General features: G+C 52.5%; 1 protein-coding gene across 1 annotated transcript in view; it reads left to right on the plus strand.

Moving 5' to 3' along the window:
• Positions 1–21,918, plus strand: part of BSN (bassoon presynaptic cytomatrix protein) — an 89,729-nt gene that overhangs the window by 36,779 nt on the left and 31,032 nt on the right. Inside the window, exon 2 of the mRNA XM_059940593.1 lies at positions 11,706–12,114. Coding sequence (XP_059796576.1) covers positions 11,706–12,114 — 409 coding nt within the window. The remainder of the gene's footprint in view (positions 1–11,705; positions 12,115–21,918) is intronic.

Here is a 21,918-nt window from a genome sequence, read left to right on the forward strand (position 1 = left end):
AAAAAAAAAAGTTTAAAAAATTTTAAATTAAAAAAAAGAGCAGGGCTGATTTCTGGACAGAGAGGTTTTTAACGTGGAGTGAGCAGACGTTACTTTGGTGTTTCTTTCTCCCCCCAAATACACAATAGACATAGTTTTTGGATCCCCCTGGCTTTCCATGAGAAGGGAGTTAAGGGGCCCTCAGGCTAGGTGGGGTTTCCCTGCAAGTCTGGAAGGGCAAGCTCTGGGAAGCCTCATACACTTGAGGTGTTTTCAGGTCCAGCCCAGTACCCTGTGCATGGCAGGTGTTCAGCCAGTTCACGTATTAATGATGCAGGCACTGGCTTATCTTACTAACTGCATTGTTGGCCCCCGTCTTCCTTCCAGTGCTTGGATCAGGGCGGGCATGGAGCAGGCCCTTAGCCATCTTTGTGGCTGAGGGTGTGTCCCGGCAGTCCCCGAGGACAGGCTGACGGCTGAATCCACTGCGCTGGGTCTGAAGACAGGGCAGAAGCTTGTCAAGCTTTCTGAGCTAGAGTCCTGGCTTCTGCCGTGTTGGGGTTGGAGTGGAGAGAGTGAGGCCTGCTGCCTCCATTGTCACAAAGACTTGCAGTTTTCTCTTATCTCCTGGTTTCAGCAGAATTTGGAAGAGAGCTGACAAGCATAGCGCTGTCCCCTTGGTAAAAGGCTGAAGTAGTAGAATTTGTTGGAGCGAGAAGCAGGGGAAAAGCTGGCTCAGCTTTATGTAATGACTCCTGACTCCTGATTAGAGATTCCTAGCTTTGAGAGTCCTCTCCCTGAGCCAGAAAACTGGGACGCTTCGCAGCTCAAAGTTGTCCCTATGTGGGGTCCCCATGCAGATGTCTGAAAGCCTGGGGCTGGGTGGGGGCAGGAACCTCGGTGGCTTGGGCTGAATTCCTGGGCCACACCTGGGAACCATGGCACTCCCGGAAGACAGGGTTGGTAAATGAGAACCAAGGGCCGGCCTGGGGCCAAAGATCTTGAGAAGGCTGTAGAGAGGGGGCTAAGAATTTGCCTGTCCGCCATGTGTGCCTCAGAAACCTGAGCCTGGGAGGGGAGTTCATGGGGGTATGTGGCTGGCCTGGAGGTGCCATTGAAGGGTACCCTGGTCACCACAGGCTGGAAAGGCCAGGGAGTGCCTTAAAATTCAAATGCTGTACATGCTGTAGGTCTTAGTACAGGGATGTATTGGGATTTGCCCAGACGAATGTCAGCATCCTGGGTTCAGTCCTTATGGTGCCCAAAGGGAAGAAGAGTCCCTAAGGTTGGAGCCTTGTTTCCTCTGATGTCCCAGGTCAGGCCACCTGGAAAGCCTAGGAGGTGACGGGGAGAGCCTTTGAGGAGCTGCTGACCTGGGTCTCATCTCTGGGCGGTGACTCTGGTCTTGGCACCTGCCTGCCTCCTCTTCCCTCCTTTGGCCCTCTTGGCTCCCAGCGTGGGCCCCCGCCTCTCCTGGCTCCCTCAGGAATCTCCTACTGATGAGCTTTACCCAAGTCTGATGAATAAGTGGGAAAAAGGTGTTAGGGCACTAAAAGCAATAATGCTCCCCTCCTACTAAGTTCTAGCTAAAGAAACCAGCTCCTCTATGCACTGTAGTAAAACCCAGTCTTTGGATCCTTTCTCCTTGGAAATTGTGGTAATTGGCTGAACCAGACCTTTGTAAAAGATGATTGATATAAATATGACTGTTTAATTCACCTAAAATAAGAAGTTGCTTTCAAGCCCTACCAGAGTCATTTCCTATAAATCTTGCCTAATTACAAATTATCTTTCGTCAGTTGATTATAACAACCTGTGTGAACTTCTGCTTCCTTTGACTGGCAAACAGGGATTGCACCCGCATTAGATTCTGGGAACCCCTGCCCTTATGGGGTGCTCAGTCTGACCTAAGGGACACTGTAAACAGATAGTGCCTTGCAGGAGCAGCACTGGGACCAGGCCGGTGGGGGACGCAGAGGGAGGGAGACCCCAGGAGGCTCCACACCAGAAGTCAGGTTGGAATGGTGCTGTGGAAGTGTTCAGCCAGCCCTCTGGAGAGCCTGTGGGCGTGGATGCAGGGAAGCCCCTGGCCTGTTGGGGAGCTCCCAGGCCTCAGGCAGGGCTTGTGTTAGGGGACGTGTGGGTGAGGCTTGAGAGACAGGCTGGTGTGGTAGGCCCAGACCAGCCATTGAGGAGTTTGGACTCGATGGGCTTCAGGAGGTCCAGTGCCTTCTGAGAGCAAACAAAAATGTTTATGAATGTGTACTTTTCTTCTTCTTAAGGATAAGATCTAAAGTTTTAAATCAGATTTATAAAGGGACCATGCTTTAGAAAACTTAGAACTTGCACAAGTGAAAAGCCAGAAAATGGCATTTGTTTTGTGTTGTAAAATGTCTTTCTGGTTAAATACGATAAATTAAAAGCATCTCTTTGCTCAGTCTCCTTACTGAACTAACCAAAAACTGCAAGAAGAATAAGAAACAGAAAACTCTCTTCAACAAAACTAAGAAACACCTGTATGTAGGAATGCAGTGAACAAAGAATGGTTTCCAAGCACAGGGAAAATTAGTTCTGATGAGGGAGGGCTCCAGAAGGGGAAACCTGCCTCTGCGGAACTAGGACAGGGAGGTCAGAGTCCAGAGGGCCAAACCCAAGAACCACCTTCTTGGACCGGTTAGCAAAGCCACCATATGTGGGGACGTTTAGGAGTGTCCCTGAACCCTGTGTGATGCCAAGAAGTTACTAGGGAGGTGGAGTTGCTCAAGGAGTTGAGCAGATTGGGGGGCGGGGAGTCGGGGGAACCATGGGCTGCCAGCAGCCTGGACAATGGAAAGACAAAGGAAAGTTAAAGTAGGTGTAATTGGTATCTCTGGAGAGGAGAACAAAACAAATGAAACAGAGAAAGATTCAAAGGTATAATTAATAGAAAACGTTTCCCCCCTGAAGTAAAGGAACACATAAATCTTTAGTTTGAAAGGACATACTGAATTTCAGGAAAAATAGATATGGAATATTAAGTTACTAAACTTCAAAGAGAAAAAAAAAAAAAAGTTCTAGAGCACCTAGAGGAAAATGTTAGTATACCTATAAGGGGAACTAATTGGGCTGGCCCAGAGCTCCCCACAGTATTAGTTAGAAAACACAGGGGCTGTACCTGCAAAGTCCTCAGGGAAAGGAACTGTCAACTGAGAATTTTACATCCAGCCAAGCTGTTGTTCAGATTTAATGACCACAAAGGTATGTTCGGACTTTCAAGAACTAGGGAACATGGTTCCTATGAGCTCTTTTAACATGAATGAATGAATAAAAACTTCTAGAGATACACTCCATAAGACATGAATGGGCAAGCTATGACTAGAGGACTAGTAACCCCTCAACAGAGTCCTAAGGGGGATGGCATCTACCACTCCCTTGCCCTCAGGTGAGCCATGGTTCACACAAGCACCACAGTGCAAGAGACATTCAGCCTTCAGAGTTACACCGAGCTCATGGCATTTGATGGTTCAGCTGACTGATGCCCACACACAGCTCTTGTGACTCTGGGAAGACCACAGATTGGAGGTGAAAATGGGACCAAGGGAAAGGTCAGAGGTAAACACTACATGCATCCTCTGGTCTCTTTTGGGGGATGAATTTGACCCGAGGTGGGTCTGGCCCAGTTCTGAATGAGACACTCCTGGAAGCTGGGTATCACCTGAGGCAGGTCTGAGGGTCTGGTTTGGTTCTGCATCATGGATGACAAGTTCATGGCCTTTGTGCTTATGTGCCCTACTCCTGGGTTCATGACAGACCTTTCTAATTCGTGGCAACAGTCTTTCCCACTGATCTTTCTCAAACCCAGCCCTCCAGGCAGTCTCTACCAATTAATGGGGTTAGAGGAAAGTTACCTTTATTTCCCTTCCTTGTTTTGGATTCTGGAGACTGACTGGGCCTAAAGGGAACCAAGGCCAAATCAGATTGTCCTGAGAAATGCTCTCAACCTAGTGGACCCAGATAGGCCTCAAGGCTGGGGAATGAGGTATCCAGGGCTTGCTTTCCTTGCAGTTATGGCCTGGGTCCCATCTTGCTCTCAGCCTCCTGCTGGTGTCTCCCCTTATGCTGGCAGCTTCCCCGGGGCTGTGTCTGATGGCAGCAACTCTTATCCCTACCAGGGACCCATGATCAAAAAGGCAGGAGGCCACTGGCCTGAAAGCTGGGCAGGTCAAGAAATGTTTTCTTGTGTGAAAACTGGCATTTTTTTAAAACTCAGACTTTCTGAATTCTCCCATCCATTCCTGAGAGAGTTGCTCCAGGACCCAGGACCTAGATCCTGGTGCCCACCGTTCTGCAGCCCCTGCTTCTCTGCCTGGATACACGGGGGCCGCTGGGCTGGCCTAGAGGTCCTTCCTGGCCTGGACCTTAAAGGAGAAATCCTCCCATAGCATCTTCCTGGCCATAATTGCCTGTTAGAGAAAGGTCAGCCAGGAATTTATCAAAACATTGTTTGAAGCTGTGGGAACTCTTCCGGCTGCTCTTAGAAAAACAGTTTCTTTAAATTCAGTCCCCTCCTGGTGAGCAAAGGCAGCCATTTATTTGTGTGAAATATTTCTCTTTCAAGTATTCAACTGGAGGTGGCGGGGGGCATGCTCTAGAATGCTGCCATGTGGAACCCAGCCTAGTTTTCCCTTGGGAGCTCACACGGTCTCTTCCTGCTTTTCCTGCTAGTCTGCCCAGCCTGAGCAGGCCCTCCCTGACTGCAGCCACCAGAGGACCTCCAGGCTCCTTCCCACGTGGACTAGGGCAGCCACGGCTCTCCCTGGTGGCCCTGCCCTTATGGACATACCTGGTGTCTGAGCATCTTTGGTCACTGGAGCTTGTCGGCCTCATGCCTCTCTTGGGAGTTTCTGACAGGGGGGAGTCCAGCTTTTGACTGGATTATTCCTCCCGGCAGTGGTCATGGTATGGGACAGAAGGCCACAGGGGTACTGAGGAGAGCTGGTGGGGAGGCCGACGGGATTGGCCTTGTGGCAGGGGCTTCTTCCTGCCCTGCTAGCTAGCTTTAAGACTTGTTTCTGATTAGTCAGTAGCCTTAAATGCTGAAAGGGAGGAAACCTGGTACAAATACAGCAATTTTTACATCCTCTACCTTTCTTGGCCATCTTTTTAAAATATCTATCCTGGATAAGGCATTTTTAGTCTTCCCCTGCTTGTCTTCCAGCCCCTCCTTCATATCTCTGCCCTCTCCCTCCTTCTTAACCTGCCTGTCCTCCTGTGTCTTTTCCACTTTATGGCAGTGTCCCTCTCCCCTCCTGCTCACCTGTCCTCATCCCAGCCCTCCTCAAGGAGCAGGACTCCTGGAGGCTGCTGGGAGGAGCACTGGCCTCCAGGGCTCTCACTACTGATGAGCCATATCCATGAAGCCAGGTCTTCCCTGGGGCTGGGCTGGGTCCCGATTGTGGACACCTCCCTTCCTCCCTCCCTTCTGCACCCAGTGGAGACCTTTGTTAAGGAGGGCCTCCTGGGGAGGGCATTCCTCTGCCCTCCCCAGGAGGCCCTAGGTTACTTCAACCCTGGCCCCCTTGGGACTTGTGTCCAGTAGAGTATCACAGACAAATCTGGATCTCGGGCCATGGATGGGCCCTTGTGGTCAGCAGGATAGAGCACTGGCCTGTCTTGAGGATAAGGGCCTGAGTGGGAGAGGGCTCATGGCCCTCGTGGGCGTAGCCTTTTCCTTCAGAGCTTCTGAGGCTTCTCAGCCCTCAGGGACGTAGACTCAGGAGCATGTCGTTGAATGCTCCTCCTTATGGGAACTTCTCTGACCCTGGGGGTTGTGTTCTTGTTGTTCTCCTTTCTCTGACCTCTCTGTTTCTGATACCCCTTCTGCTCCCATTAATGTTTATGCTCCCCACAAATCTTTTCTGGACCACTGCTCTCCATGTGATCTTTATCCCCTGAGGCTCGCCTGTGAACTGAACCCTTAACTCTCCCAGATAAAAATATCTAGACTTGTCTGAATTGAACCCAAGCTCTGACCCATTTCCTGATGTTCCTTGGATGCCCCCTGAAGACCACCAACTCAGTAAAACCAAACTCAACCTCGTGATTTTGCCATTTCACTCCCCAACCTCCACCCACCAATTGGCTTCTCTCCCTGGATCCTCCGTCTCAATCAAAAGAACCACTCCTCCCTAGACCCCAGGTCAGAATACCCCTGCTGAGCCTTCCCTCCCTCTTGGTCCCTGGACTATCTTTTGGGCTGTTGCCTTATTCTCACTGTCTCCCTGCCTCCACCATCTCCTTGACACAGAGCTGGAGCACTCCCTTGTTTGAAAAGCTTGGAGGCCCTGCTCTCCTGGCCCTTCCTATTTTAGCTCTGAGCTTCCCATGTAGTCCTGGTAGTTGGGTGCACACTGTTGCCAGGAGCTGAGAATAGCACTGACTTACACCTTGTCAGGCCTCTGGGCCGTTGCAAGTACTTTCCTCTCTGCTTCGATTGCCCTTTACCTTGGGGAGAACAGCCCATCCATTAAGACCTGGTTTAGATGTCTCCTAGTCCTCAAAGCCTTGTCAGACTTCTGCCTTCCCTGGACTGTGTGGAGGTGTCTTACAGTGATTTGTTTGCACATCTGTCTCCTCTCTGGACTGGAGGCTCCCAGAAGACTGGATCCCTGTCTGATTCGCTTTTTAAAAACATTTATTTTAGTTAAATATTGAATAGGTGTTTATAGAGAATATAAGAACACTGACAAAATATGTGTAAGATGTAAAGGATAGCAATACAACGAACACCTGTGGACCTACCTTCGTTTGTAAGAGACGTAATCCATTCTTACCATCAGTACCTATCACAGGGCCTGGAACTATCATTCCAGGGGTCAGTGAATGTTTGCGAATGACTGAATGCTCAAATGAATGAGTGAATGAATGTGGTTTTCTCTATGAGTCTCTCAGCGTTGCTGGCCAAACTCCAGGGGAAGTTGTCATAACTAAGTAACATCACTGCCCTAGCTCAGCCCCACTCCATGAGCTCACTGCACTGCCATATGACTTCCTGTTTACTTTGCATCTACACTTATTGAGTGTCCACTCAGTGCCCAGCATGGTGCTGGGGCCTGGGCTACAGTGAGAAGCAAAATGTCAGAGACCGCTTCTGAGGGAGTTTCCACTTAAACAGCTCTTCAGAAGAAAGAAAAAAGAATCCAAAGAATCCAAATTGCAGTGCTTCCCGCCCCTCCATAGCCTCACTGTGCTCCCCCAGAGGTGGTGTGGGACATGGTTAGGGACATGGACTGGTGGCCTTGATATTGGAATCCCAGTGCCACCACTTACAGGTCATAATAGCTTTGCAAGTTCCATAACTTCTATGTGTGGCAGTTTCCTTGTCTGTAAAATAGGCAAATTGGATCCTACCGCATGGATTTGCTATGAGGCTTAAAGGAGTTAATATGTGACAGGTGCTTGGCACATGTGGTGCTCATGGTGAGGGCCCGATTAGTATCACCTTTGCCATGGTCAAGTGGAGTGTTCTATGTGGTGGGACTGGGGGTGCAGCCCCTGGCCAGAGAGGACTCCAGGTGTTGTTCCTGTCATTCTGTCCTGCGTGAGGTCAGATCCAGCGGAGGACCGAGTGCATACCTGTCACATGCCATGTCTCCTCAGCTCGAACACATTTTGGGGCCACATTTTAATGTTCTGAGTCGTGATGTGACTGCAGTCCATCCATCCAGGAAACATGTATTGAGCGTCCAGCACGTGCTGGGCACTGTGCTAGGCTCCGGGGTGCAGCTGTGGAGAAAGCACAGAGGCCCTGCCCGCATAGCGCTGTCAGGCTAATGCAGGGACCACAGAGGGTGCACAGAAGCAACATATATAGTATATGATGAGTCGGAAGGTGCTCAGTGCCATGGAGAACAAAGAGGCAGAAGGGATGGAAGCTGCATTTTAAATAGGGTGGTCCAGGAAAGTGTCTCCGAAACGATGCCACCAGAGCAAAGACTCGAGAGAGCGCAAGTGCCAGCAGAATGCCCAGAGGCAGGAGTGGGCCTGGCGTAAGGGAAGTGGACACAGGGAGAGAGAGATAGTAGGAGATGAGGCTGGAGGGAAAGGGCCCAAATCTCATGGGGCCTCATGGACCATTGTAAAGCCTTTGGCTTTTCCTGTGGGAGGGAAAGGAAGGTTTAAGCAGACAAGGGAAGTGGTTTGATTTATGTACGTAAAGGATTATCCCAGCTGCCGCATGGTGAAGACTGCCACGTAGGGGGGCAAGTGGGAGCAACCCAGCTTGTGCAAAAAAAAAGAGGGCACGGTGACTTGACAGGTGGAGCGAGGAGGCAGAGGAAGTGGCCAGACGCTGAAGCCCACAAGATTTACTGATGATTGACATGGACTGAGAGAAGAAGGGAGTCAGAGACTCCAAGGGGAAGATGGGGAGGGGCACATTTGTGGGAAGATCAGGGGCTCAGCTTGGACACAGCAAGTTTGAGGTGCCTGTAAGACATCTCAGTGAAGATGTAGAGTTGGCAGTGAGCCAAGGGAGGAGCTCAGGGGAGGAGTCTGGGCCAGACACATATTTGTAGTTATCAGTGGGGAGTGGGAGTTAAAGCCTTGAGTCTGGGTGGGTCTTGAGCCTCAGGGGTTTGTGTACTCGGAAATGCTTGTGTGGACAAAAGCTAAGTCCCTGCAACGTAGGAAGTGGGGTCCCTCGTTTGGGACATGAGGAAGACCCTGCAGAAGAGCTTGGAAAGGTATGGCCAGGAGGGAGGAGGTCGCCCAGGAGAGGGTGGTGTTCCGGGAGGCCAGTGGAGAGCTTATTTCAGGAAGGATGGAATGCTCAGTGCTGTCAAGTTCCGCTGCTGGTCAGGGGATGATCAGGTGGGAGGAGGAACTGAGAAGCGACTGTCAGATTTGATGATGTGGAGGCCACCGGTGACTGTCACTTGAGCGATTTCTGTGGAAGGATGGGCAAAAGCCAGGCTGTATTGGTTGAGAGGAAGGGAGGAGAGGGGCTGGAGGCCGTGAGTGGAGACCACTCTTTCAAGAAGTTTTGCTGTAAAGAGCAGCAGAGAAATGAGGCAGTAGCTGAGGGGGAAAGTGGGCCAAAGTTCTTTTTTCTTTTTCAAGATGGGAGACACATGTTTGTATGGCCATTGAAATAATCCAAATAGCGAGGTAAACATGGACGGTGAAGGAGAGGGGAGAATTTGTGAAGGTGAGAAGTGGGCCTTGGGAACAGGAGACAGGCAAACACAGCGGGACAGACGCCAAGAGGCCTTAGATGTACAAATTCCCCTCCAGTGGCTCCCGCTTTCCCTGCGAGATGGTGAGCAAGTCGTCAGTGACAGCGAGGAGAAGGAGGGACATGCTGGCGGCTTGCAGATCAAGGAGAGGTGTGAGGAATCATCCAGGAGACAGGAGAGTGAAGGGCTCATGGGCGTGTATTGTGATTGCCAGGTGTCAACTACAGTCACCGTGTGATGTGTGAACACAAATCAGGCCTCTGTGCAGGGAGCGTTGCCCTTCCAGTGCAGACTTTGCTAGGTGCAGTGGGCATTGTTTGTTTATTCACTGTCACCACAGATGAGTTGAAAGTTAACTTGAATTTGGATCCCTAAGTGTCACATAAAATGCCCCCAGAAAGACTACACTGTGATGCAACACTGAATTAAAAAGTCACTGTGTACACGGAAGATTGCCTGTCACACCTCACGCAAAACAAACACAGTAGAAATTGCTAAGTTTCTCAGGAGAAACCACTGACCTTGCACAGCCTGAGAAGGGGCTACAGTCTCTTCACATGTTATAAAGGGCTCTTCGTAGCTTCTGATTAGCTTTTAAAAAAATTTTTTTTTAAATTTATTTGGCTGTGCCAAGTCTTAGTTGTGACACACAGGATCTTCTTTGCTACATGCGGGATCTAGTTCCCTGACCAGGGATCGAACCCAGGCCCCCTGCATTGGGAGCGTGGAGTCTTAACCACTGGACCACCAGGGAAGTCCGTTTCTGATTGGCTTTCAAGGGCTGCTTTTAAATTCTAGCCCCAAATAATTTAAGTAAAAAATGAAATTATGAATTTAACCAAGTGGAATTATTTCTTTACGATACCTAGAAATTAGTTTACTGAAAGGCCCTAGAGTCCAGGTTCCAAGTGTGGGCCAGAGATGGCTGCAGCCACCACCACACTGGGCCTCACAGCTGGTGGCAAAGGTGGCTCAGAGGGGCTAGACTCAGACTCTGGTTATCCCACTGAAGAAGAAAGTGGCAGGTCTGTGAGACTGGATGGATGGGTGTATGCTGTTGTTGGTTGATGGACATTCAACAGTGTTTCTTTTTCCTGGAAGAGTCTTAATTAGACCAAGGGTGTGTCTCTTCCCCAGCAGTTCCTCGGAAAGGAAGAAGGACTGCAGAGTGTCTTGAAGTGGGCCTCGCCAGGGGGGCTCCTCGTCTCCCCTCTGAAATAGCTTGTCCTAAGACATCCTACAGTTGGCTCCTGAATTTTTTGGCAAGCAGATGGTCTTCATATAAAGGCAGCAAACTTAGAATCCCCTCCTATTAGTCAGACCCTACAAGGACCAGGAACACTGGGGCTGAAGGGGCCAGGCCAGGATGCTCCACAGGTGGCTGTGGCCGGGCCTCTGCAGTGGCTCTCAGCCAGGCTGCCCTGTCGCCTGGGTGCCAGTATCCACCCAAATGAATACAGACTGAAGCAAGTATTGAATTTCAGGGAAGCAATATGAAGCATTGCTTTTGGCTTTTTGTGCTTGGCTTTTTTCAAATTGGAAAACTGGCAGAAATGACCTGAAATTGGGTCAAATGAGAAGGAATATAGGGCATTGAGTTTAGCTTGATGGTTTGCCTTCTACCTCATTGAACTACTCAACTCTGCTGGCTCTGCTGCAGCAGGGCCATGTCGGATGGAGGTTGGGGTCAGACATATTGACCCCAACCCCCCTCGATGGTTCCTCAAGGCCTGGATCCTAGAACTCCGGTCCCACCCTGCCTTGCACTAGCAGAAAGGTAACACTTCACCCATCTTGATGGACTTGGTCTGGCATTAGACCTGCTGGAAGACTGCCAGAAGGAAGGCTCCATTGTCCCTGCTGGAGATGGCATTAACTGGGCATTGGAGTGCCTCCCCACCCTCACCTCTAACTTCCTGGGGTTGGCCTCTGAAGTGGACAAGCCAGAATGTATAACAGACCTGCCAGGGAAGTAGCTCTAAACTAGCTGCATGTTGAAATCACGTAGGGAGGAAAAAAATACTAATGCCAGGGTCCTGTCCCCACAGATTTTGATGTAATTTGTCTGCGGTGCAGTCTGAGAGTCAGAAATTTTAAAATCAGCCTAGGTGTTACTAATGTATAGGTTTAGAGCCTTGGTTTTCAAAGTGTAGTCTGCAGACTATAGTAAAGGCATCACCTTAGAGATTCTTTTTTTTAACATCTTTATTGGTGTACCTTAGAGATTCTTAAAGGTGCAAACTCCACCCCAGACCTACTGAATCAGACTCTGCACTTTAGTGGGATGTAAGAGGGGACACTCATGAGCCGACCACATGGCCTGGTGCTGAGGGTTCAAGTCGGGGGACACTTGTCAGTCAGCACTCGGCCAGTGGGGGCTGTGATGATGCCACTGGGCAGCAGAGGAGGGTGGCGACGGGGCTTGGCAGAGTCACCTAGGTTGGTGGAGACCTCTGCAGGGGACTTCTCTAAGGTATATCTCTAACATTGTCATTTTCAATGTCATTTCAGCGTTTCCAGGAGACTGGACCCCAAGGAGCCCCTGGGTAGCCAGAGAGCAGCTTCCCCAACCCCGAAGCAGCCTTCTGCTCCTGCTCCCAGCCGTGAGAGCCCCCAGGAGACGAGGGCACAGGGCCCAGCAGGCCAGGAGGCTGATGGCCCCCGCAGGACGCTGCAGGTAGACAGCAGGACGCAGAGATCAGGGCGGTCCCCCTCTGTGTCACCGGACAGAGGCAGCACCCCCACATCACCCTACTCCATCCCCCAGATCGCCCCCCTTCCCAGCAGCACGCTGTGTCCCATATGTAAGACCTCGGATCTCACGTCAACCCCCAGCCAGCCAAACTTCAACACCTGCACCCAGTGTCACAACAAGGTCTGCAACCAGTGTGGGTTCAACCCCAACCCTCACCTCACCCAGGTAATCAACTCTGCGCCGGCTTCCTCCACCCCACCTGCCTTCCCAGGCCTCCCCTGTTTCCCCTTTTCACCAGCTCTCTTTTCCTGGTCATTTCCCTTGGCCATCAGCTTCTGTGTCTTCCCAGGGCTTGTATTCTGGCTCCCAGATGTGGTAGCAGAGAAAAAGTCCTGGCCCCAGATGTCCTGAGGTATTCCTGCACCTACTGAAAGCTTGGGCTCAGTCCTGAGTAGAAGACGCTTTCTTACCTGGTCCAAGTTTGACCTGGAAAAATGTCCTTAGGGAGGGCCAATGACAGTCTTATGGACAACTTTTCCCAGTGGATGCTCATTTGGAGAGGGCCATGAGCAGCTGCAGGGCCCAAAGGGAGGCAAGTCTCCCTGGCCGTCAGCCAGCCTCTCTCCCTGACAGTGGGTCTTGGAGAGGGATGCCAGTGAGGGGAGCAAGGTGTTAAGGGAGACAGGAAACTGCCTCCCACCTGGGCTTCAGGAACCACCTCCTCTGGGCTTCCGTTCCAGTAAGCTGGGGCCTGATGGGGCAGAGCAGCTACCCATGCCAAGAAACAACCTTGGGGTAAAGTAGAGACCCAGACTGGGGGCCAAGCATCCACATGGAGACAGTGTCCTACACTCACCAAGAGGCCACTGCAAGGCCATTTCCATGTGATTGGCCTCCGTTCTCCCCCAAAGGACCCTGGGTCCCCAGCCCCACCCTTGCTGTGTTGGGATGCCTTGAGTTGCTGTGGGATGCTCAGCCAAGCCCCTGAGCCTCTCTTTGGTGCCATGGAGCCTGGGTGCCCCAATATACTAGCTGGGCTGGGGCCATGCCTTTGAAATGAGTGGGTTTGTCAACTTCCTCCCTCTCCTCCATGGTAACCCACAGAAGTCTCTGGTCGTTCCCCCAGGGCTCTGCCCTTGGGCCGGATGGAGAGTGGTGACTGCATGGCCGCAGCTGGGATTATCAGCAGCAGGAGCCATTTGGACCACATGGGTGGGGGGATGAGTGAGAATAATTGTTCACAGGTTGGGGTCTATTTGTGATATGAGGTGCTGTGGGTGTGGGACGTGTGCTTTGCGAGAGGTAAGTGTGAGATTCCGAGGAAGGAGCTGCCGGTGTGGGGAGATGATTCAGTGCGTTTGCAATCACTCCTGGAGTGTGGGGGCTTTCTGAGGAGGCGTGCACACTTGTGATTATTACATCCGTGATTAGAAACAGCCCATCCCTGCACTGATCAGTTAGGTAAGTGTTGCTCCTCAGTATTTAAAACAGTGTGGTTAAGGCCAGGGAAGCTCACCTGGGTGTTTCTGCTAGCGAGAACCCAGAAACACCCAGCCTCACAGGAGCAGGGAGGCTTGGCAGGCAGGGATGAGAGAGGCTGCTGTGGGGATCCCCCTCTTGTGCTGGCCCTGCCCCCCAGGTTCCAGCCTCCAGAGATGCTCACTAGAGCGGCAGGACCCGAACGACTCTGGGTGGGGTAGGCGGAGATCAAGGGAGAGCTGCACACAGTGGCACCAGTTTCCTGGTGGGCATCTCAGTCCTTCCCACACAACAAACTCCCCCAGCCTAGGACCTTTGGTGAGGTGGGAGGGGAGCCAGCCTTTGGCTGTGCCTGGAAAAACAGCAGAGTGGGAGGACCTTGGCGACACTCGGTCCATCTGCCTCATTGTGCTGGGAGGAAGCCGGGGCTCAGGGCCAGGAGGAAAGGGGCCTCCAACTTACTGCAGATTCACAGTGTTTGGTGAAGAGTGGGCCTCCGGACCAGGTCCTTCAAGGCATATACATGCAGGAGCTCTAAGACAGGGCTGTTGCTGGTGGCCTTTCCCAGACTTGCTTTCCCGGAACATTAGGGGCTGCTGTTCCATGGCGTTCAGTTTGGGAAATGCTGACCATTCTCCAGGTTCTCACCTGGTGGATGCCCTTTTCTGCCATGGTCTCCAAGCAGAACCTTTTCTTCTTCACGGTTGGCTTTCAGTGGTGTTCCTGTCAAGGAAGAGAACCCTCAGCCCATTTTCCTGAGGGGCTGGCAGAGCCTAGTTCTTGAGTCAGAGCAGTTGCCCTTTGTCACTTCACTAAAAGCAGGTTCACCTTCCTGGTCACGCTTCCACGTAACGAGAAAGCACATTTGCAAGTTTTGCCCACATACCTGCTGATAGATCCACCTTGGTCAAGCCACATCTGTTCTGGTCCTTCTAACATGATGTTCATCAGCCAACAAGGCTGTCTGTGGGGTTGCCCTGGTGTCCTGGGCTGGGCTCCTGCCTGGCCTGAGGTTCTGGGCAGCGCAAGGGGCGGGTTCTGAAGTCAGGCTGGTTGAAGTCAGGTGGCAGGGGCTCAGGCAGAGTGACCTTTTCCAGGAATTTCAGCTCCAGCACTCACTTCCTTTTTTGATTACTCACTTCCTTTTCTGATTTCTCACTTCCTAGGAGGAGCCCAGCTAGAGTGGAAAGTGGTGGGGGGACTGCCAGTCCCAGCACAGATGCCCTACAGACACTGGCCACTGGGCAGCTTAATTGGGGTCCTGTCTGGGGGTGCGAGCTTGTGCCTGAAACGGCTAGTGTGGTAATGCCGAGGTAGCCTGGGTCCTGCATCCGGCCTTGAAGGTCACCGAAGCCTCATCAGGGCATGTGAGCAGGATGCATTGCTCCTCAGCTTTCTACCACACAAGTGACTTGGAGGGTTTCATGCCTCTCAGACCACTAATGAATCTGCTCTTGGATCTTTGGAAATGAGACCATGGAAAACGAACCTTTTATCGTGTGTGTCACAAGGAGAGAATCAGGGGCTGGTTGGTAACTCAAGTTGCAGCACAGATAGAACTGTTATGCTGAATGGCTGTGTGAGGACAAAGGAATAGGAAGGAAGGAAAAGACTGGCACTGCTGGGCCAATGGTCACTGGAACTCAGAGTTTTGGTTTTTCTGTCTCATGGCATCTGTCAGGGTCTTATTACTTTAGCTGGGTCCTGTGGAAACAGCACACCAGGTCTGGAGATGAGAATCACATACAGGTCAGCCCCATGTGGCCAGAATAGTGTCTGAGATCTGGAACCACTGCTCTCTGGCCAGTGGACCCAGGGGCTGCTGGATGGGTACCACACTCACACAGATGTGGCACTTGCTGTCCTGCCCGTGCCCAGGTTGGCTGGTTCTCAAGGCTGTGATGCCTTGAGAGGAAGATGCCTGCCCATGCACTTTGCTGGGGGTCTGAGTGCCTGGACCACATTAAGACTTCATGGAGGTCGGGGAGCAGCTCAGAGCACCCTCTGTTTACAGATGAGGAGACCAAGTCTTTGTTTATTCTGATTCATTCTGGAGCAAGGGAGCTGGGGACCCAGAACCAGTAGCTAGGTCTCCAGTTTTATCCCAAGGACTCCCATCCCCATTCTCCTTATTCATAGTCCATTTTTGCTTGGGCTGAGGATGGTTCGTAGCAAGCAGGGCTATCCTGGCCACTCTTCGTGGTGGAGGCTGTTTTTTCCTGGAGATCTCCAGCCCTGGTTGCTCAGGGCAGGTAAATAATTTAACCTGTTTGAAACCATGGCAAAAGACTGGGGGTTTCCTTGTGGGGTCAGAACATTTCTCACCACCCACAAAAGACCCTCCCTGTGAGGACGCACTGACCAGGAAGCCAGAGGTGTTAGCATTTAAGCCAAGTCACTGCCCAGTGATGGGGAAAAGACAGGAAGACTGTTCTCTTCTCTCCCTGGATGTGGGTTCTTACACAAGTACCTTAAACCTCCCGAATGTTTAAGGAGAAGCAGGGTCCAGGGACCAGCCTCAGTGGCTTTGCCGATGCCCCAAGCCTGCTCCGTGCCACATTAGCCCACCTGTCTGCTCTTCGGTAACTCAGCATTCAGGCCTGCCACCCCTTTCTCCTCTGGGACAGAGCCACCTGTTCTGATAGCTGGGGGAAGGAGATGGGTGTGGCCATAAGCCAGCTGGGTGGAGGGGGAAGGTAAGGTCGGGGTGGACAGCGGGGTGGGAGTGAGCTCCTGGAGAGGACAAGCCGTGGCTGGGGGCAAGCATGGCCTGTTTCTGTCAGCTCCCTCAGGGGCCTCCTTGCCCTGCTCAGAGCAGCCCCAGCAGCACATCCTGGCCTGGAACTCCTTCAGTGGAGTCTGTCCTCGCGCTAGCAACAGCATCACAGGAATGAGTGCTGTGCAGAGGCAGGGCTGACTGCACGCCTGTGCTTCCCGGTCAGATCAGCAGAATCCTCTCAGAACAGTACCTAAAGTGAGGCTGTAGCCTGCACGTGGGAGGCCCACCCTCTACCCCTGTGGGTAGCAGCAGAGCTGCCACCTTATCCCCAGCCTTCCAGGTCCAGGCAGCCCATGTGCCTTCAACCTCCCTTGCTCTAGTCAGAATCGCTTATAAGCCCCTCTAAGAAAACTACAGAAGAGTGATCATGGTCTTTCTTCGCCCATTCCAAGGTCTAGACTTTGCTGAGACGAAGCCAAGACCAAGCTACTGTGCCCTCCCCCATTCCCACCCCATTGGCAAGCCTTGGGCTTAGGCACTTACCAGGGTGGGTGGTGCGGAGAAGGGAGGGAGAGATGCAGTGGCCACAAGCCTCTTCCTTTCCTGCCTGCATCCCACTCTTTTCCGGCGAGGGCTGGGCCACCAGCTGGCCCGGGGGTGGTGCTGTGAGTGCAGCACAGATCCCTCTGCTGCAGCCACCAGCCTTGTCCCCTTCCCTCTGCTCCCTCCTGGCCACACTGCCGCCTGGGCCACTGAGGAAAGAGGAGCGGGTGTTAGAAGGACATGGATCAGCGGTGAGCTGAGGAGAGGCAGAGGTGTCCTCCTCCTTCCTGGGCCCAGCCTTCCCCTCTCCATCTCCAAACAAAGAGGAAGTGGATCTCCAGGTGGCGGGCCCTTTGGGAGGCCTTTCTCCCCTCTGTACGTCTAGTCCTTGGGTGGTTTGCCTGGCAGTAGCCACTTTGACCCAAACAATCTCTTGAGTCAGTAGGGAAATGCCCCCCAAGCTTCAGCCAGCCCTGGGCAGCCAGCCGTGCTGTCAGTCCCTGCTCCCAGGAACTAGGCCCCTTGGCCGCCTTGCTTGGGCCACTATGGGGTGGAGGCCAGAGCCACTGGGGGCAGGCAGAAGAGGTGGCTGTTCAGGAGTGGGAGTTTTTTATAGCTGCGGCCGTCAGGCATGGCACTTAACTTTTAGCTATGAAAGGGGGCTGTAAAGTTATCTAAGAATGAATGTAAAATTAAATCAGAACAGAAAATACGAAATTTTATTCCTAAAACACCTGATTTTGTATGTGAGGGCAAAAGAAAACAACATGAAAAAGAATGGAGTGAAAAGGGTAGAAAGAGAGAAATAAAGTAGAAGCAGGGAGAAGGGACAAGACGGGGAGAGGCAGGGGGTCCAGAGGCAGGAAGAGGCAGAGGAGGAAAGCTCCATAAAGTAGCCAGTTGCTGGCTGGTCACCTGTTGGTTCTGCCGTTTCTACTGTCTGTTAGCTCAAACTTTGGCCTGAGCAGGCCCGCTTGTATCTACTCAGTCAGAGGGTGGCCCTCTCCCTTCTTCTCATCCTTTCTTCCCTCCACAAATGCTTTTTGAGTCCATATGTAAGCCAGGAACTGTCCTCAACACTGGGATTCAGGCAGAGCTGCAGCAGATGTGTTGCTCAGCCCTGCGGAGCCTCCAGGCCAGAGGGAGAGGCAGCCCGTTCACCAGTAACCACGCCCGCAAACACACAGCCGCACCTGGGGGTCAGGGTTGTGGAGGACCAGGAGGAGGGCTGGTGGGACTTGCTGTGATGCTGTGACAAGACTCTTCGGGACTTCTACAAGGAAGGGAGGTTAGACTGCAGTTGTTAGACTGATGCTGGACCAGAGACAGGTGGAGGCAGGGAAGGCCTGAGGGGAAGTATGTGGCCCATGTGACGGCCGGGGAGCAAGCCAGGTCCAGAGGGCAGGCAGATCCTGCTGGGGGCTCCAGATGTGATGTCAAGGGTTTTGGATGATGGCAGTGGGAAGGTAAGGTGTGCATTTAAAAACATCTTTTTGGAAATAGATAACGGTGATGGTTGCACAACATCATATATGTAATTAATGCCACTGAATCTACACTTAAAAATGACTAAAATGGCACATTTTATGTTATGTTTGTTTTACTCCCCTTCATAGATGTATATGTATACAACAATAGCACAGAGACACACACCCCACACTCTGGCCGCTGTGTGGAGAATAGCCTGTAGGGGCAGGCTGGGGCTGGGGTAGAGATGGTCATGGTGGGGGAACTGTGACAGATTCCTGGTGTATTTTGGAGGCTAAACAGACAGGTTATGGAAATGTAGTGGACATGGGGGTAGGAGATGGAGATGGAGAATTCTTCTGTTTGGGTCGTGTCAAGTTGGAGTTGTCTGTGAGCACCCAAGTGGAGTGCAATAGGGTGACAAATCTAAGACCCTGGCGTGCAGGCAGGTCAGGACTGGAGACCTTGGAGATTCACAGCCATATACTGACATCAGTATATTTCCCACTAAACACTTCAGTAAGCCTCTCATTAGTTAGAGATCAGTATTTAAGGGTTTTTTTTAAGGTAAAATTTATATAGAATGAAATGTACAAAGCTTAAATGTACCATTCAGTGAGCTTTGACAAAAGCATGCACCTGTGTCACCCAAATCCCTCCAGTCAAGACAGACAACATCCCCTCACCACAGAAAGTCCCTTCAGGCCCCATCCCTGTCCATCCTTATCCCTCCTCCAGGGACAACTGCTGCTCTGATTTTTTATCTACCATAGATGAGTTTTGCCTATTCCAGAACTTCATATAAATGGAATCATACAGAATGGACTCTTTTGTGTAAGTCCTTTCTCACTCAGCACAGTGTTTTTTGAACTTCATCCATGTGGTCAACTCTCGAGAAGCTTGGCTGAGAAGGAGAGGAGAGAGCCCGGACAGTAACTAGGGAAGGTGTGCAGGCAGGAGAGGGTTTCTGAAAAGCAGGAGACAGTGTTGCTCTCTGAGCTCTGAGAGGAAAGCGATGCCTAGGCATGTGGGAGATGGGGCATGATTGAAAGAGTGGGGCCCCCGAAAAGGCAGGTCTAGATCCTGCGTGTGGGGGAGGCATCCTATTATGTGGCTCCTTTTTGAGACACTGGAAGCAGGGCCATCATTTGATCCAGAAGGCAGGGGAAGATGACAGGCAGGGATGGGAATGGAGAAATTGAACCAGCCTTTGTGGAGAAAAGCTAACTGGAGAGACGGAGTGAGTTAACCAGGAAGCTGGGGGGCCCGGGAGAAGCTAGGACATAAGTTAATTTACAGTGGAGCCCCTTTGCCTGGTACCCATTCAGCTGTTCAGGTGTAGGCCCGGAGAAAAAGGTATGCAGTTGGATCTAATTCTGGAGCAGACACGGGTCAAGAGAGCACAGACATTGAGCAGAGTGTGACAGGATCGGCAGACCATAGATTCAGCGGGGTAGGAAGGGATGTGAAAGCAGAGGGCCCATGGACGAACAGAAAGCAGAGGCTCGGTGGGGGAGGTCTCCACAAGGCCCCAGGCCTGCTGCAGTGGGGAGGCCTAGGAGACGACCTGGAGGCTGGAGGAGGACAGGCACAGGGGTAGTTTGGGAGGAGAGACAGTTTTGGGCGAGGGTAAGTTTGAGGGTGAGGCTGAGGGATAGAGGTGTCAGGCGGGTTAGTGGGTGGCTGCCATCTGCAGTGACTGTGGGAGTCAGTGCAGTGGAAGCCTGGGAGGCCAGAGCCAAGGACTTCTGAGACTAGAGGGCATGATGAGGGGGCCTGGAAGGCAGCAGGAGCCAGGAGGGGAACAGGGTGGGGAAGCCAATGGCTGAGCCCCGAGGGCCCTAGGGAGTTTAAAGAGAAGGTGAGGGACTTCCCTGGTGGCGCAGTGGTTAAGAATCCGCCTGCCAATGCAGGGGACACGGGTTCGGGCCCTGGTCCTGGAAGATCCCACATGCCACGGAGCAACTAAGCCCGGGCGCCACAACTACTGAGCCTACGCTCTAGAGCCCGTGAGCCACAACTACTGAGCCCGCATGCCACAACTACTGAAGCCTGCACACTCTAGAGCCCGTGCTCCGCAACAAGAGAAGCCACGGCAGTGAGAAGCCCGCGTACCGCAACAAAGAGTAGAGTAGCCCCTGCTCGCTGCAGCTAGAGAAAGCCCGCGCACAGCAACACAAGACCCAACACAGCCAAAAATAAATAAATAAATAATTTTTTTTAAAAAAAAGAGAAGGTGAGGCATTGCCACATTCTGAAATCCAGGGAGTGCAGCTTCTCCTAGAGAGGTCGTCTGGGGTCCAAGAGGAGTATGGGGATGGGGTGTAGGGGAGTTGGCTCGGTGCTGGACAGGAGAATTTTTTCCCAGGCCAGGAAAGGAGGGGAGCCCATCTGGGGTAGGATCGGGGGGGAGTTGAGGGATATCGGGAGGTGGAGGAGGATCAGCAAGGGGATGGATTCTCTCCCTTTCATGGAGCTCCAGGCTAGTGAGGCCTTCCAGCCCCAAGCGGCAATTGGGTTCAGCCTCCACGACCCAAATCCTGGCCTCAGATGCTGGGCAGGTTCCCAGGGTCCCCCTCAGGGTCCTTACCTGATGAGATTGGCACAGGCTTCCCCAGTGGGCCAGGCCTGGCTGATCCAGCTCTGGATCAATGTGTCCTGCTCTATGGGACCCTGTGGTACCCGCGCCTAAACCTGAGGTCAACCAGTTGACAGGTAAAGCAGATTGGTGGCAGACTTGGGGCAGCTAGATGCTGGATGAGGCAGGTGATGTGTCCAATGCTAGGGGCAGTGCGAGGGCACAGGCCCACCCTTCTTCCCAGCCCACAGTGGGCTATGTGCCTCCTCCTGTCGAGGCCTGGCGAGTGACTCACAGCCCGGCAGAGCATGAGGTCACACTGGCCGGTGGGGCCCTCCCAGGAATCTCTAGACTTGGCACCAGCAGGGAAGGCTCATTTATAAGCTGCTCCTGTGATGTTTCAACTTGTACCAAAATGGAAAAAAGAATGAATGCAGCATCAGGCATGATGTCAGTGCAGTGATCTGACACCCTGCATGCCCGCTCTCCCAGGTGGGGCTGGGCTCGGAGGCAAGCGCTGCTCTCTGCAGGAAGGCAGGCTAAGTGACGTCTGCCACCCTCCTTCCTTGCTGGTGGGGACGTGGGAGGGGATGGTGGAAAGAGAACCTGTTACTGCTGGGGACCCTCAGAGCTTCCTGGTAGCCACAGAGGTGCCAGTGCGGCAGGCCCCACCCAGGAGCAGAAGCAAGTTCCCTGGGCAGCATCCTTTGGGGCCAAATAGGACGTGCAAGGCTGGATCCCACCCTTTGGGGCTGAGACGCAGGGTGGCAGGTGCAGTGCCACCAGTGTCCCTGTGGGAAAGATGTAGAAACCCCTCCCAAAAAGTTTCCCCACACCCCTTCCTGCCCCAGAGCCCAGTGGAGGGAGCCGCAGGGAGAGGCCACGCAGACGTGTGGTTCACAGAGCCCCCAGCCTGGTCCCAGGCCTCTGGATCCTTGGTAGGCTGCACTGCCTTAGCTGTCCTTCTGTGATTGAACAGTGCAAGTAAGGGAGCAGCTGAGAAAGGCTCTTCTCGGGGAGAAAGTCCCTTCAGAGCCAGGAACCCACAAGGCCTGCTTTTTTGAATCTCTGGCCGGCTCCTGGCAGAGCAGGCACTGGCTCCCTATGGGAAGCCATGTTCCTGTAGCTTCTGCTTCCCTTATCTGCGGACCAGCTCTTGGCTGCACACCACACTGAGACTTCCCATCCCCTCTGCTGCTCAGACCCCCACTGGGCTGGGTGCAGGGGCATCTATGCCTCTGAG

This window comes from Balaenoptera ricei, chromosome 11, assembly GCF_028023285.1.
Source record: "Balaenoptera ricei isolate mBalRic1 chromosome 11, mBalRic1.hap2, whole genome shotgun sequence".
Taxonomy (NCBI): domain Eukaryota; kingdom Metazoa; phylum Chordata; class Mammalia; order Artiodactyla; family Balaenopteridae; genus Balaenoptera; species Balaenoptera ricei.